The 13,839-nt window shown below is 45.4% G+C and overlaps 1 protein-coding gene across 3 annotated transcripts in view; it reads left to right on the forward strand.

Annotated features, from left to right (window-relative positions):
- Positions 1 to 13,839, forward strand: part of LOC114657332 (retinoic acid receptor RXR-alpha-A) — a 385,485-nt gene that overhangs the window by 263,241 nt on the left and 108,405 nt on the right. For all 3 annotated transcript variants that reach the window (XM_028809094.2, XM_028809093.2, XM_028809095.2), the window contains exon 2: positions 8,702 to 8,833. In XM_028809094.2, coding sequence (XP_028664927.1) covers positions 8,702 to 8,833 — 132 coding nt within the window. The remainder of the gene's footprint in view (positions 1 to 8,701; positions 8,834 to 13,839) is intronic.

The raw sequence follows: 13,839 nt of genomic DNA on the forward strand, positions 1-13,839 counted from the left end.
GCTAGTTGCCGGGACTGACAAAAGAGCAAATTGAAACACGCACAGCCAAGTTTTGTGCACATGCGCACACCGTGACTCACTGAAGACTCCCTTTCTCTGACGCCTTCGGGGTAAATTCCGCAGCTTATTATAAATCATCATTCACCGCGCACGTATTTCTTTATAAAGTGTCTGCATATGTTCTTATGGTCTTCTCGGTTACTTTTACTTTTGGTGGCGCAGTGGTAGTGCTGCTGCTTTGCAGTAAGGAGACTGTGGTACATTGTGGATTCGCTTCCCGGTTCCTCCCTGTGTGGATAGCGCTTTGAGTACTGAGAAAAGCGCTATATAAATGTAATGAATTATTATTATTATTATTATTATTAATCTCTTGACATGCACGCAGTCTCATGATCGTCCCAGGATCGACTCCTGGTTTTGTTCCTATGCGTGTGGATTGTGCGCGTTCTCCCGTGTTTGTGTTTTTATTCATTTTTTCTCCGGTTTCGCCCACTTCCTAAAGACATGCGCGTTAAGTTAAAATTGGTTACATCATAATCCTAACCACTTGCAGGATGGTGCTCACTTTGGAAAGGCGCTATATAACATTATGAAATCAAGGAAAGTAGCACGTTTTAAACCCTTGTAAAGCAGCATCACGGTGATACTTAGTCTGGAAAGGCGCTATATAAAATAAGAAGCATGTAAATAATTGTGCTTCACTTTGGAGCAAAGTGAAAATGTAAGTTATGGAGACAGCTGTGTTTTATTTTGTAAAGGTGAAATATGAAAAAAAAACTAAGAACTAAGGTTTTGTAAAACACTTTTAAGAAGGAGTTTACTCTGGAATGGCGCTATATAGAGTTAAGATGTAGAAGTATGGAGAGAACAATTGTTTATCTGTAAAGCAATCCAAAGACAAAGTTTAAAAACCGCTGTATAAAATGAAAATTTAGAAATATGAAAGCAGCTGTGTTTCATTTTGGAAAGGCACTATACAGAATTACTACATAGGAATATCTGAGCAGATGCGTTTGATTTTAAAATACTGCCATACGACGTAAAAATGTGGGAAAATGCAAGTTCAGTAAAATACCTGTAGTAGGGTGGTGTTTCCTCTTGAAAGGCGCTATATAACATTAACGTATGAAAAAATAACACGTATAGTTCGGTCCGGAAAGATACAATAAAAAATAAAGTTGTAAAAATATGGAAACAACTGCGCTTTCAAAACTATTAATTTCAAAGGCGCTCTAAAATGTAGAAGTTTGAACGCAATTGGGCTTTACTCTGCAAAGGCGCTATACAGAATCACCGCCTAGAAATATGGAAAACAAATGTGCTTCCAATTCAAAGGTCATATTCCAAAGGGGCTATATAAAGTTAAAATGTAGACATTTGAAACTATCTGTGCTGTATTTTAGAAAGGCGCTATACAGAATTTTTGTACGGTAAAGGTGTAATTTGAAATGAAGACGCACAAATCTCAGTTCAGTTAAACACCGCCATGATGGTGTTGGCTCGCAGCTGGTGCTATATAAAATGTAAGGAGTAAAAATAATTGGGGTAATGAGCGGGACCTGAAAATCACCTTCAAGATAAATACGCACGGGAAAGGCGCCATATAAAACTGACACTGCAGGATTATACAGAAAATGTGCTGAGTCGTGGAAACGTGCAGCAAAATAATGAAGACGTCAAGTTTAGAGTAGTCAACCAAGAATAAGACGTTAAAAACAATGATTTAAACCATCTCCCAATCTTTATTAATAATAATAATAATGTTACATTTATAGATATCACCCTTATGTTTAATATAGCGCCTTACACATTAAGCGCGGCCCCGAGCGTCCACTATCCTGACATTAGCCCGCGCTCTGCAGCGCTTTTACTTTCGGTGGAGGAACTCACTGACGGACGGACGGACAGACTCGCTGACTTTCTTTGTTTCTTTCTTGAAAACAGGAACTGAGCGCGTCCAGAAATGGGAGGCCACCGTCAGACAGGAAGTGCTTCTTCGATGTCACTTGCTGATACAGCAGATGCACATTTGCTCTCCTTTCAGATAAAATTGTCATCCATAGCAGTTTCCTTAAATACAGTGAGATAGAAACTTAATGAACGAGGAAGAACGAGGGGCGGAGTGCCCTTAGGACTGGTTTTGGGGTGGGGTGGGGGGACTCCATGATTCACTAGCAGCCGCGCAGCTTTTAAGGTCCGTGTAAACATGAATGATGAGCTTTAATCTGCACGTGGGTGGCCGTCATTGGAAATTAAGTTAGCCTTCCAGTGGCGAGGCGGAGAGACCGAGCGGGCGAGCGAGCCCCCCGACATCGGCCGGAAGCCTGCGCTCACAGAATGTCATTAGACCGCGGGGCTCGGCACCGGCAATGCCCCCAGGCGCGCGCCTTCGCGATGGCTCATTTCCTGCCTACCAGGGCCCCCCGCCAGAGAAATCGGCGGTCGGAAGATTCAGCCGTGAAAGCTGCCGTTCAGTGGTCTGACAAACGGGGGGCGACACTGGGCCGGTGGACCTCTGGAGATGGAGTGATTGAACCAAAGTAACTTACAAATAACAAGCCAAATAATGAAGGAATCAGTCAGTCTGTGCCTGCAACTCGCATGTCACTCCTCTTTGTTATCATATATAGTGCCTTTTATCTATCTATCTATCTATCTATCTATCTATCTATCTATCTATCTATCTATCTATCTATCTATCTATCTATCTGTTATATAGTGCCTTTCTTCTATCTATCTATCTATCTATCTATCTATCTATCTATCTATCTATCTATCTATCTATCTATTATATAGTGCCTTTTATCTATCTATCTATCTATCTATCTATCTATCTATCTATCTATCTATCTATCTATCTATCTATCTATCTGTTATATAGTGCCTTTCTTCTATCTATCTATCTATCTATCTATCTATCTATCTATCTATCTATCTATCTATCTATCTATCTATCTGTTATATAGTGCCTTTCTTCTATCTATCTATCTATCTATCTATCTATCTATCTATCTATCTATTATATAGTGCCTTTTATCTATCTATCTATCTATCTATCTATCTATCTATCTATCTATCTATCTATCTATCTATCTATCTATCTATCTCTTTATTATATAGTGCCTTTTTCTTCTATCTATCTATCTATCTATCTATCTATCTATCTATCTATCTATCTATCTATCTATCTATCTATCTATCTATCTATCTGTTATATAGTGCCTTTCTTCTATCTATCTATCTATCTATCTATCTATCTATCTATCTATCTATCTATCTATCTATCTATCTATCTATCTATCTATCTGTTATATAGTGCCTTTCATCTATCTATCTATCTATCTATCTATCTATCTATCTATCTATCTATCTATCTATCTATCTATCTATCTATCTAACATATTAATGATATATAGCGCCTTTCCTTGTGCCTGTTTATTATACAGCTTCTCTTCTTCTGAAAGTGTAATGTAGGGATTGTCTCTTTCTTTCTTTCTTTCTTTCTTTCTTTCTTTCTTTCTTTCTTTCTTTCTTTCTTTCTTTCTTTCTTACCTGCCCCTTGATTTGCCTCCTACCAACCCCTTTTCCTCTTTTTATTCTTTATTCTCTGTGGTAGCACTTAGTCCTAGTAGGTCGCTAAGTGTTTTCTTGACCCTTGGTGGTCTCCTGTTTTCCCCTGCTGTTACATTTTGCTCCTGCTAAATTCTGAACTGCTGCAGACTCATAACAAATAATAATAATAATAATAATAATTCTTTGCATTTATATAGCGCTTTTCTCACTACTCAAAGCACTCAGCAATTGCAGGTCAAGGACTCAACTGAGCAGAGTCCCTATTGGCATTTACAAGATTCAAACTGGCAACCTTCTGATTGCCAGTGCAGATCCCTACCCTCAGAGCCACCACTCCGCTCCACAAACACTCCCCACCAGCATCCCGTGGTCCACCTGAGTTCAAGGCGCCATATTCTGGCAGTTGGGTCCCAGATGAGGTGCAGCTGGCGAGTGCCCAGTTATGCTCATGATGGCAGACACCCTGATTCACTTCAGAAGCATCAACGCCCCTTCCAGTGGTATCCCTCCGATGCTCCTCTTGCAGGTCTTTGGCCTCACATTTGCTTCCATTGCAGGCCTCCACAGCCAGGGGGCGCTGGGTGCACTTGATGGCAGCCTGTGAGTATGTTTGTCATCATGTAATGATGAGGTATCTTGTTGGGGGGGGGGGGGGGCATTGGCAGCTTGCTATCCACAAGGGGGCGTGCTAATCAGTCTAAATTTTTATATAGTGCCTTTCCCAGTGCTGGGTGTGCACACCAGTTAACATCTGAACAGCAGAAACTTCAATAAAAAGCTTCATGCACTTTTGAAATTCACCATGTGTGGTGCTATACTTATAATGGGGGTGGGGGGCACACTGAAGTAACCCTCTTTATGTGTTTGAGACCCCCATGAGAGAATGAGCCAATAAATGCTTAGACGTACATTGGTTTCCTCTTATTATTACCCACCAATCAGCGGCTACAGATTTGAATATGCAAATGTAAGGCCCATTGTTAAAGTTGACCTTCATGCCATCCTTTAGGTGCCAGTGTGCCTGTCACTACATTAATGTGTGAGTTGGTGTAGCCCCCCCCCCCCTCCTTTTACTGGTGTGATGTGTGTGTGAACTCCCCTGTCCCCCCCCCCCCCCACCATGTCTCCAAACTCGTATGTGGGTGGCTTGTCGAGTGGAATGGACGGCTAGCCATCAAGTGTGGTCAGCGTGAAGCCCCCCTGCTGACGATGGACGCTCGCCGTAGGGCAGGCGAGGGCTTCTGGTGGGAAATCGGATGTGAAATGTCAGTGACCAGCTGGTGATGAGCCTGCCAGCTGACCGTGCAGTAATGGCGTTGAGTCAGGCGACAAATTCAGCCAAGGGCCACCAAAGGGTGACTTGCTGGGGAGGGGGAGGGGGGGTCCCACAGTGGAGATTGAACCAGTAAAGTCCAATGCCATGGCCACTGTCCTTGTTATCGAGGACTGCTGGGTGTCCGCGCTGTTCTAATGGCTTCTCAGGGGTTGCGACTTTTGCAGAGTCATCATGTGGTGGTGACGGGAGGCCCGAGATGTGAGCTCAGCACGCCGGGGCTTTCCCCGGATCTTCATCCAGAAGTCATTATGGGATTAGTTAATGGTAATTGCTGCCAGACGGGGAGCCTGCCTTCTCCTGAGGCCGTCTGAGCCGAGAGACGACCACCAGCTGACCCCGAGACCTCGGTGGCTCACGTGGACAACTTGACGTTCAAGTGGGGGTGACGGGGCCCGCGGGGGTCATGTCAAGGTGCAGCTGTGCCGCCTTAACCCTTTGAAGTCCTACACGTGCCTAACCGATGATGTCATGTTGTGGGCACAGCAGGAATGTCGAGCCTTATAGGTCCTGCGAGGGGGCGAGGTGGTGGTAATGGGGGGTTTGGCGGCAGTGATCTCTAAGTGCACGTGACGCACAAGTGGGACTGGAGGGTTCAAAGTCACGGCGGTGGCAGAGCAGTGGGATTGTAGTGGCACAGGAGGGGGGAGCACAGGGAGCTAGGAATCCAAGTCCAACTCACAAACGGACATTCAGACGGTCTACTCATGCGTATCATGGAAAAGGCGCTATATTGACGGACAGTTTTATTTGTTGACTCTTTGGACAAGCAGTTAAAACTAACAATGGCAAGGTCATGGGTGTGATGTAGTGACACAGTCGCACCTCAGTGGGGACCTTCTTGGGGGCATCAGATAAGACTACTAAAGAGAACTCCGATGAAATGGCACCCTCTCATCACCCATGATGGGCCAGGCCTGCTCGGCGAGTCCACCGTCCTCAGCTGTGTTTGTGGATTAGCAACACCATACTGGGGACATCGGTTTAGAAAATGTGTCACGTCGTGTCATATAGCACCACAGTGTAATCCATTATAGGGCAGCAAGGTGGCACAGTGGCTCGTGCTGCTGCCTTCTGTCTCCAGCATCCAGAGTTTGAATGACACAGCTGGCCGTTGTCTGGGTGGTGTCTGCATGTGTTCTCCATGTCTACAGGGGGCTTTCCTCCAGCATCTCAAGGTGTTTGGTGGCCCCATTAAGTGACAATTACAAATTGGTGGCCCTGCAGTGACCTGCTGTTCCTCTGGCGTCACTTCCAGGCTTACACTCTAAGCTGCAGAGACTGACCCTGAACTGGAATACACAGATTTGGAGATGGAATCATGTCATTATATTATATTATATTATATTATATTATATTATATTATATTATATTATATTATATTATCTATCCATCCATTATCCAACCCGCTTTATCCTAACTACAGGGTCACGTGGGTCTGCTGGAGCCAATCCCAGCCAACACAGGGTGCAGGGCAGGAAACAAACCCTGGGCAGGGTGCCAGCCTACCACAGATATTATATTATATTATATTATATTATATTATATTATATTATATTATATTATATTATATTATATTATATTATATTATATTATCTATCCATCCATTATCCAACCCGCTTTATCCTAACTACAGGGTCACGTGGGTCTGCTGGAGCCAATCCCAGCCAACACAGGGCGCAAGGCAGGAAACAAACCCTGGGCAGGGTGCCAGCCTACCACAGATATTATATTATATTATATTATATTATATTATATTATATTATATTATATTATATTATATTATATTATATTATATTATATATTATCCAACCAGCTTTATCCTAACTACAGGGTCACGTGGGTCTGCTGGAGCCAATCCCAGCCAACACAGGGCGCAAGGCAGGAAACCAACCCTGGGCAGGGTGCCAGCCCACCACAGATATTATATTATATTATATTATATTATATTATATTATATTATATTATATTATATTATATTATATTATATTTTGTACTTGGCACAGTACTGTAGTGACCCTGTAGTCCTTTCCAATTTGACAGATGTCTATGATACTATGATATTAGCACAAGTGGACAGCGCAGCAGGTAGTCCTGGCACCTTACAGCCCATGCCCACTGTGTCCTGTCCTTCGGTGTGGCGTCTGCACCTCTTCCCACTTTCCAAACACATGCTGGTATTTTGTTTGTCCCCACATGTGTGACTCTGCGGTGGACTGGCATGCCATTGATCCCAACCTCTCGCTTTCTGAAAGCCCCTAAAGTTGCGGGCCACAGGATGGCCGCTCATCCCAGTGCTGTCCCATCGGAGTGCTCCCATGCCCCTCCATGTTTCCTCATGGCTCCTTCATACCATCCAAACCACCGTCAGCCATGCAGCGATGCAGACACACACAAGCGTCCTACCCAGCTGGCCCGCTGACCCTTCCGCCCGTACTGCAGCTGCTGTGCCGCCTGTGCCCTTCTAGCCTTCTCGTGCGGTGAGTCTCTGACTGCAGATGTCAAGACCAAAGCTCCTCCCCCAGCCCCCCGCCTCCCGCAGGCCCCCCAAGCTTCATTTGATTTTTTTATTTCAGTGTGAAGGCCTTATGCCAGCTTGTGGATGCCATGCCTCTCTGCCCAAGGACGATTGCTCAGTGTGCCGGTTCCGGCTATTGATGCGCTGATGTGCGGCGTGGGGCTAATCGATCTGAAAGGCCGAGGCCTGCCACTCTGCAAAGCGTGCTTCTATAAATGTGAAAGGTGACGGGTGACAGAACGGGGCAGAGGGACACCCTGAGGCCACACTAGCGTCGGTCAGGACCAAGGCAGGCTGGCACTAGGGAAAGGGCATTCTCATGTTCAACATTCCGCCAGTTGACAGAGTGGGTAAAAGACAAACAAGCGAGGTCACCTTCTGTTATGTGACGGGGTGGGCATTTTCATAGCAGGTGCTGTGCCCCCCACTGTCACCAACCCCCCCCACACACACCATTCAGCAAGCCTTTAATATAAGAGACATTTACTAAGAAATGCCAAAAAGACAAAGGTGGCGTTGTGTAAAGGCATTGTCAGTAAAATGCAAAAAATATCGGAGGGAAGCGATATAGCGCCTTTCACTCCAGCTATGTATAGTCACTGCAGTTTAAGTTTACATGTGTGACACCCCCCCCCCCCCCCATTGGCCAAACAAATGTCTGTCTCATGGAGCACTAGAATAAAGGAAATAAATAAATAAACTTTTATCTTATATAGCACCTTTCATCTCCCCAAGACACAGAAAAGAGCAATTTTAGCTTGAGTATGCGCCCCCTGCTGGCCATTTTAAAAAAAAATACTGTCAATCTCATGAGATGTTAAAATAATGGGTCCATAAAAACAGTAAATCAATAAATACTTTAATATAGCGCCTTTCACCCCTCCTATAAATATAAATATCAGTTTGATTTTTGGGTGTGTACCCCTCATCTGCCATCTTTAGAAACTTGCTATGTGTCTCATAAAGTGTTTGAATAGTGAAATTAAAATATTTTTTATTCTATATAGCGCCTTTCACATAGTGCATCATCAGTATATGAAAGGAAGGAAGTCTGCCCCCCCCCCCCCTTTATTACTGAGCCAAAAGGTGATGCCATCCTAATTCTGGCTCCCCGGTCACATCAGAGGTGACACAAGAATGTACTGAAGCCACCCAGTGTATGACATTGGTGCCACCCCAATAGAAAGTCCTGTGGGCTCAGCAGAAGGTGGCACTTCAAAGGGGTTATCATTGTGGTGCCAGCTCACCCTCTCTCTCTCTCTCTCTCTCTCATTTAGGTTTCCTGAAACCCCAGTGCTCACTAGCACCACCGATTGAGAGGGGGCGGCCTAGCGACATAGGGAACTTGCCCACCACCTGTACCTGTTACAGCGGGTCCTGTCTCTTGCACCAGCGGCAGATCAATCAAGGTAATCCGCTCGCTTTGGGCTTCGTCGTTCCATGTGGTTCTCCGTTGTCTGCACATCTCGGACATGTGCCGCCCTGTGTGCCCTCTAGAGGGCATCGTGATGATCTTCGACTAAGTGTCTGGAGAGCCCTCTCAGGATGAAAGACGCTATAAAATGTGTATGGGCTTACCAGGTGACTTATGTTTCGATGAATTGTTGGAATTTTGAAGACAAAAACCTAACAACATCCCGTCTGAGAAGTGCGCATTATGAAAAGGGGGCATTTAATAACAGGAGAAGGGGTTACAAGTGAAGGGCGCTATATAATGTACTGACATATAATGAAATTAGAATGCAGGTTGGAAACTTTCTTGTGGTGGTTTCCACTATATGGTGGGTAACATGCTATGTAATAATAGAGTTCTTGTGTTTTTATAGCGCCTTTCATGGTAACCATGGTCACCAATTGACTTGCCACCACAAAACAAAGCGCAGACGGGTGGGTGGAGTCATCAGGTCAAGTCAGTACTGATAGGTCTAGCAGGGCCTGAAGGTGGGTGACCTCAGGTGACATTGTATATACTGTTATATAGCGCCTTTCAGACTAGATGTCCCAGATTATTTGATGTGTTTAGAGGGCTGTGGATTTTCCTTGGTGTAGCCAGATGATATCGGGTGGAAGCTCTGAATCTTTAGGTGACCTCCATCAGTTTGCCAAATAGGAGGGTCTGTTGTTAGATCTGGTGCCCACCCACCAGGATCTTTCTGAGTGGGAGGGGGTGCAATTTTGGCCACTCCCAGCCTGAAACTCATTCAGATTATTATGGAAGTGAATGGAATAACAAAAAAAAATCCCAGTGGTGCTTGGAATTTGGTTGTGAATGAGTAGACCCCCATCTCGAAATGGTGGTCTTTCCTGTGTTTCCGGTTGCTGTTCCTCCTGCTACAAGGAATTCGATTTATAGCACCAGGGTGGAGAAGCTGAGCAAGTCAAGCGCCAGCCTGAAAGGGGGTTTGTAAAGTGGGTGTGGTGCTGCAGATGGGGGTGGGGGGGTGAGTTTGGGGGGTTCAGGGTCTCCCCAGACTGCTGGTGGGTAAGAGTGCCAGCTGGAGTGGCCTTGTGAAGACGATATGGGGCAGAAAGTGGTGAAGGGTTGAAGGTGCCAAGCCCTGAGGGCAGGGCTGTGGTAGCAGTGTGGGTAGGGTGCCCCAAGCAAACCAAAAGTAATGGAATGGCATGGGTGTGGGCATTTGGCACAGAGAAGGAGGGATACTGAGCTTGGCACACACCAGATGAGAAGGTGCCAGAGCTCAAGGGCAGGGCTGAGGCTTGAACCAGAGGTTGTGTCTGCCTGTCTGTTACAGTATCTCAGTGCCCCAGGGTAGCTGGGCTAATAATGCAGGCACCCAGTTGGCACAGACTAATGACAGGCCAGAAGATTTTGCCAGTTTTGAATTACCCAACCCAGCCATTCCATTTGTGATATGAAAGGCACCATATGAAGTATACATAAAGCTATGAAAATTGCTTCAATTAATTGGACTCCTTTCTCCTAACAAGTGCCCGACCAGAAGCGGGTTGCAGGTGACCTCCATCAGGTTGCCATATTGGAGGGCCTGGTCTCAGATCTGAGCAGGTGTTGGGTGTCCACCTGCCAAGATGTTACTGAGGGGACTAATTTAACTGTCGTACCCTCCTTGTCACATAGGAACCAACTTTGGATAGGATGCCAGTTATACACACTGTGCCAGTCCAGAGATGCCAGTCAGCCTAACACCCCAAACCCCCCCCCCCCACCCCACTCACACACACACACACATTGACATGAGGAAGATGAGATCTGAAAGTGGGATCCGGGTCTCTAGGACTGGCAGGCAGTAACATTAATCATTGTGCCACCACAGTGCCTAGTGCCCAGTGCAGGTCGAATGTTTCACAATAGGAAGAGAGGCAACTTAGGAGGGTTAGCCCTGTAGGGGGCGCTGCTTCATTTCAGAATGCACAAAAATCCCACTTGGCCAGTTTGGGACCACCAGTCAATTTATCATCATGTTAGGAGGAGACCTGAACTTGGACCAGTGGTTTGAACCCGGAATTCTGGAGTTCTGTAAGCAAATTGGGATACTGCCTACCCTGCAGGGGGCGCTGGCCCAGTGGACTCAATGACGCGTTAACAGTTTAGGGCCATCAGTCACTTTAACTGTGTCTCGTTAGGCTAAAGACAAAAACTCAACTGGGATTTGAACCAAAGTCTCTGGCGCTGACACAAATCGGGGGTTGCCCTGCAGGGGCCACTAATCCAATTAACACAAAGACAAGCGGACAGTTTAGTGCCATCGGCATGTCTTTAGGCAGCGGGAGGAGACCAAAGTTCAAACACAATCACTCAAATGGCATTTGAACCCAGGACCAACCACAAGTACAAACCTGTCCTGCAGGGGGCGCTAGTCCATTTCAGAATATGCACACAACACTTGACCAGTTGCACATCATCAGTCAGTTTATTAGATTGACTTGAGGCCACAGGAGACAATACCGGACCTGGGATTTGAACCCGGGACTCTGGAACTGTAAGTCTGCAGCAACAACCAGAGATTAGGAGACTGTCCTGCAGGGGGCGCTGGTCCAATACACATAAGACAATGTGACTTATTTAGTGTCAGTAGACAATGTAACAGGGTGTCTTTAGGACAAAGGCCAAAATTAAACTGGGATTTGAACCCAGGACTCTAGACCATTTATTCGGCAGCACTAACCCCAAATTGGGAGTCTGCCCTGCAGGGGGTGCTAGTCCATTTCAGAATACAAACACAACACTTGGCTAGTTTGGAATCTTCATTCAATTGTGAAGTCCTTATAGCATAGGAAAGGCGCTATATGCATAGTATGTATTATTAATTGAGTGGCTTGGCTTTAAGACTGTGAGAGGAAACCCAAATCCAAAGATGATCCCTGAACTGGAATTTGAACCCAGGACTCTGTAAAATGTATTAAACCTGTCCAGAGGCCGAATAAGGAGAAGCAGACACCGGGGGGCTTTGTGCACTTCAGTCCAGACAAGGATGTGACTGCTTGGTGACTTTGGTAAATGGCTGGAGGACAGAGACCACCCTCTTGATGAGGCAAATTTGACTCTACAATGAGCATTTCATGGTCCAGCCATTAGAGGGCGCACTTCTTAACTTTTTTGTTAGGGTTTAAATCGTTGCTTCTTTGCCTGGCTTGGGAGGGGAAAGGGTGGTCCTGAGCCATGAAGGTGCCTATTTATTTGTTATGGAGCCCCGTCTGAGTTAAGGCTGATTTGTATCCCTATTATTTGCTCAGGAGTTTCAAGTAGAAAGTGCTGTTTTGCTATTCAGTTCTTTGATGATGCCTGTAGGGGGCACTGTTTTAAATACACACTTTATATTTCAGCATCTGTGGGGGGCACTGTTTAAAGACACACTTTATATTTCAGTGCCTGTAGGGGGCGCTGTTTTAAATACACACTTTATATTTCAGTGCCTGTAGGGGGTGCTGTTTTAAATACACACTTTATATTTCAGTACCTGTAGGGTCGCTGTTTTAAATACACACTTTATATTTCAGTACCTGTAGGGGGCGCTGTTTTAAATACACACTTTATATTTCAGTACCTGTAGGGGGCGCTGTTTTAAAGACACACTTTATATTTCAGTGCCTGTAGGGGGCGCTGTTTTAAATACACACTTTATATTTCAGTACCTGTAGGGGGCGCTGTTTTAAAGACACACTTTATATTTCAGTGCCTGTAGGGGGCGCTGTTTTAAATACACACTTTATATTTCAGTACCTGTAGGGGGCGCTGTTTTAAAGACACACTTTATATTTCAGTGCCTGTAGGGGGCGCTGTTTTAAAGACACACTTTATATTTCAGTACCTGTAGGGGGCGCTGTTTTAAAGACACACTTTATATTTCAGTGTAATGCAGCATTTGGGTTCTGGCTGGACTCACTTTTGCTGGAGTCACTGGAAAGGGGGCACACCGATGTCAGTCACCAGCCTGGTCTTGAACTGCAGTTGTTGACCCTGCTGAGTTAGCCAAGTCCTTTAATGCTGAATGCTTGAATATCAGCTCCAATATGCCTGCAGGGTGGGCACTAGAGAATTTATTAAAAGACTCAATGCATGAACAGCGTGTGCCGCCCATTAACAGAATCCCCTTGTTTGGAACAGTGCAGCCCAGCCTGATCTGTGCCCCCCAAACACTCCCCTTCCTATTCCCAGTGCCATTTCCTCTGCTCCATATGTATGAAGGCAGCTTGTCAGGACAAGAATAGAAACCCGAGCCGGGGCTTTGACGACATTCCTGTACACCACGTGCAGTGCTGTAGAGAGCCATTAACACGTCCTGCGGAACGTGGGAGCATCGGCTCGAAGACCGCCATACAACTCGGTGCCTTTGTGAGCTGGGAGTGCCGTTTCCAAAAGCCCCCATATGTCGGTCAGGCTGTTTGTGAAAAACGCTATATATAATTCAAAACAAGTGTGCACTGCTTCTTGGCTGACATGCAATGATTGGTTTTGGCAGAGCCTTGTCCTATGTAAGGTGTCCTGTCTGGGGACCCAAGTGTCACATCTACCATAACAAGGAGGTGGCCTTATCCACCAGGTGGTGCTGTGGACAGAAAAAGATGTCACTCCTCTGTGACTCACAATAGCTGGAGGAACTGATTTAGTGACAAGGAATAAAATGGAAAAATAACTGGAAGGTGGAAACACAGGGGAGCTGCCGTGGCCAGTAAGCCACCCAGTAAGGGTGACGAGCCACTGAGCGGATGGCATCTGTCCTTTAGAGAGCAGAAAACAGGGCAAACAACAAGAACAGAGCTAACATATAGATAGATATGAAAGGCACTATATATCATAATAGATATATTTATAGATGTGAAAGGCACTATATAATAGATAGATAGATAGATAGATAGATAGATAGATAGATAGATAGATAGATAGATAGATAGATAGATAGATAGATAGATAGATAGTGTAGTTGGCAGGATTAGA

The sequence above is a fragment of the Erpetoichthys calabaricus genome, chromosome 9 (assembly GCF_900747795.2).
Source record: "Erpetoichthys calabaricus chromosome 9, fErpCal1.3, whole genome shotgun sequence".
Taxonomy (NCBI): Eukaryota; Metazoa; Chordata; class Cladistia; order Polypteriformes; family Polypteridae; genus Erpetoichthys; species Erpetoichthys calabaricus.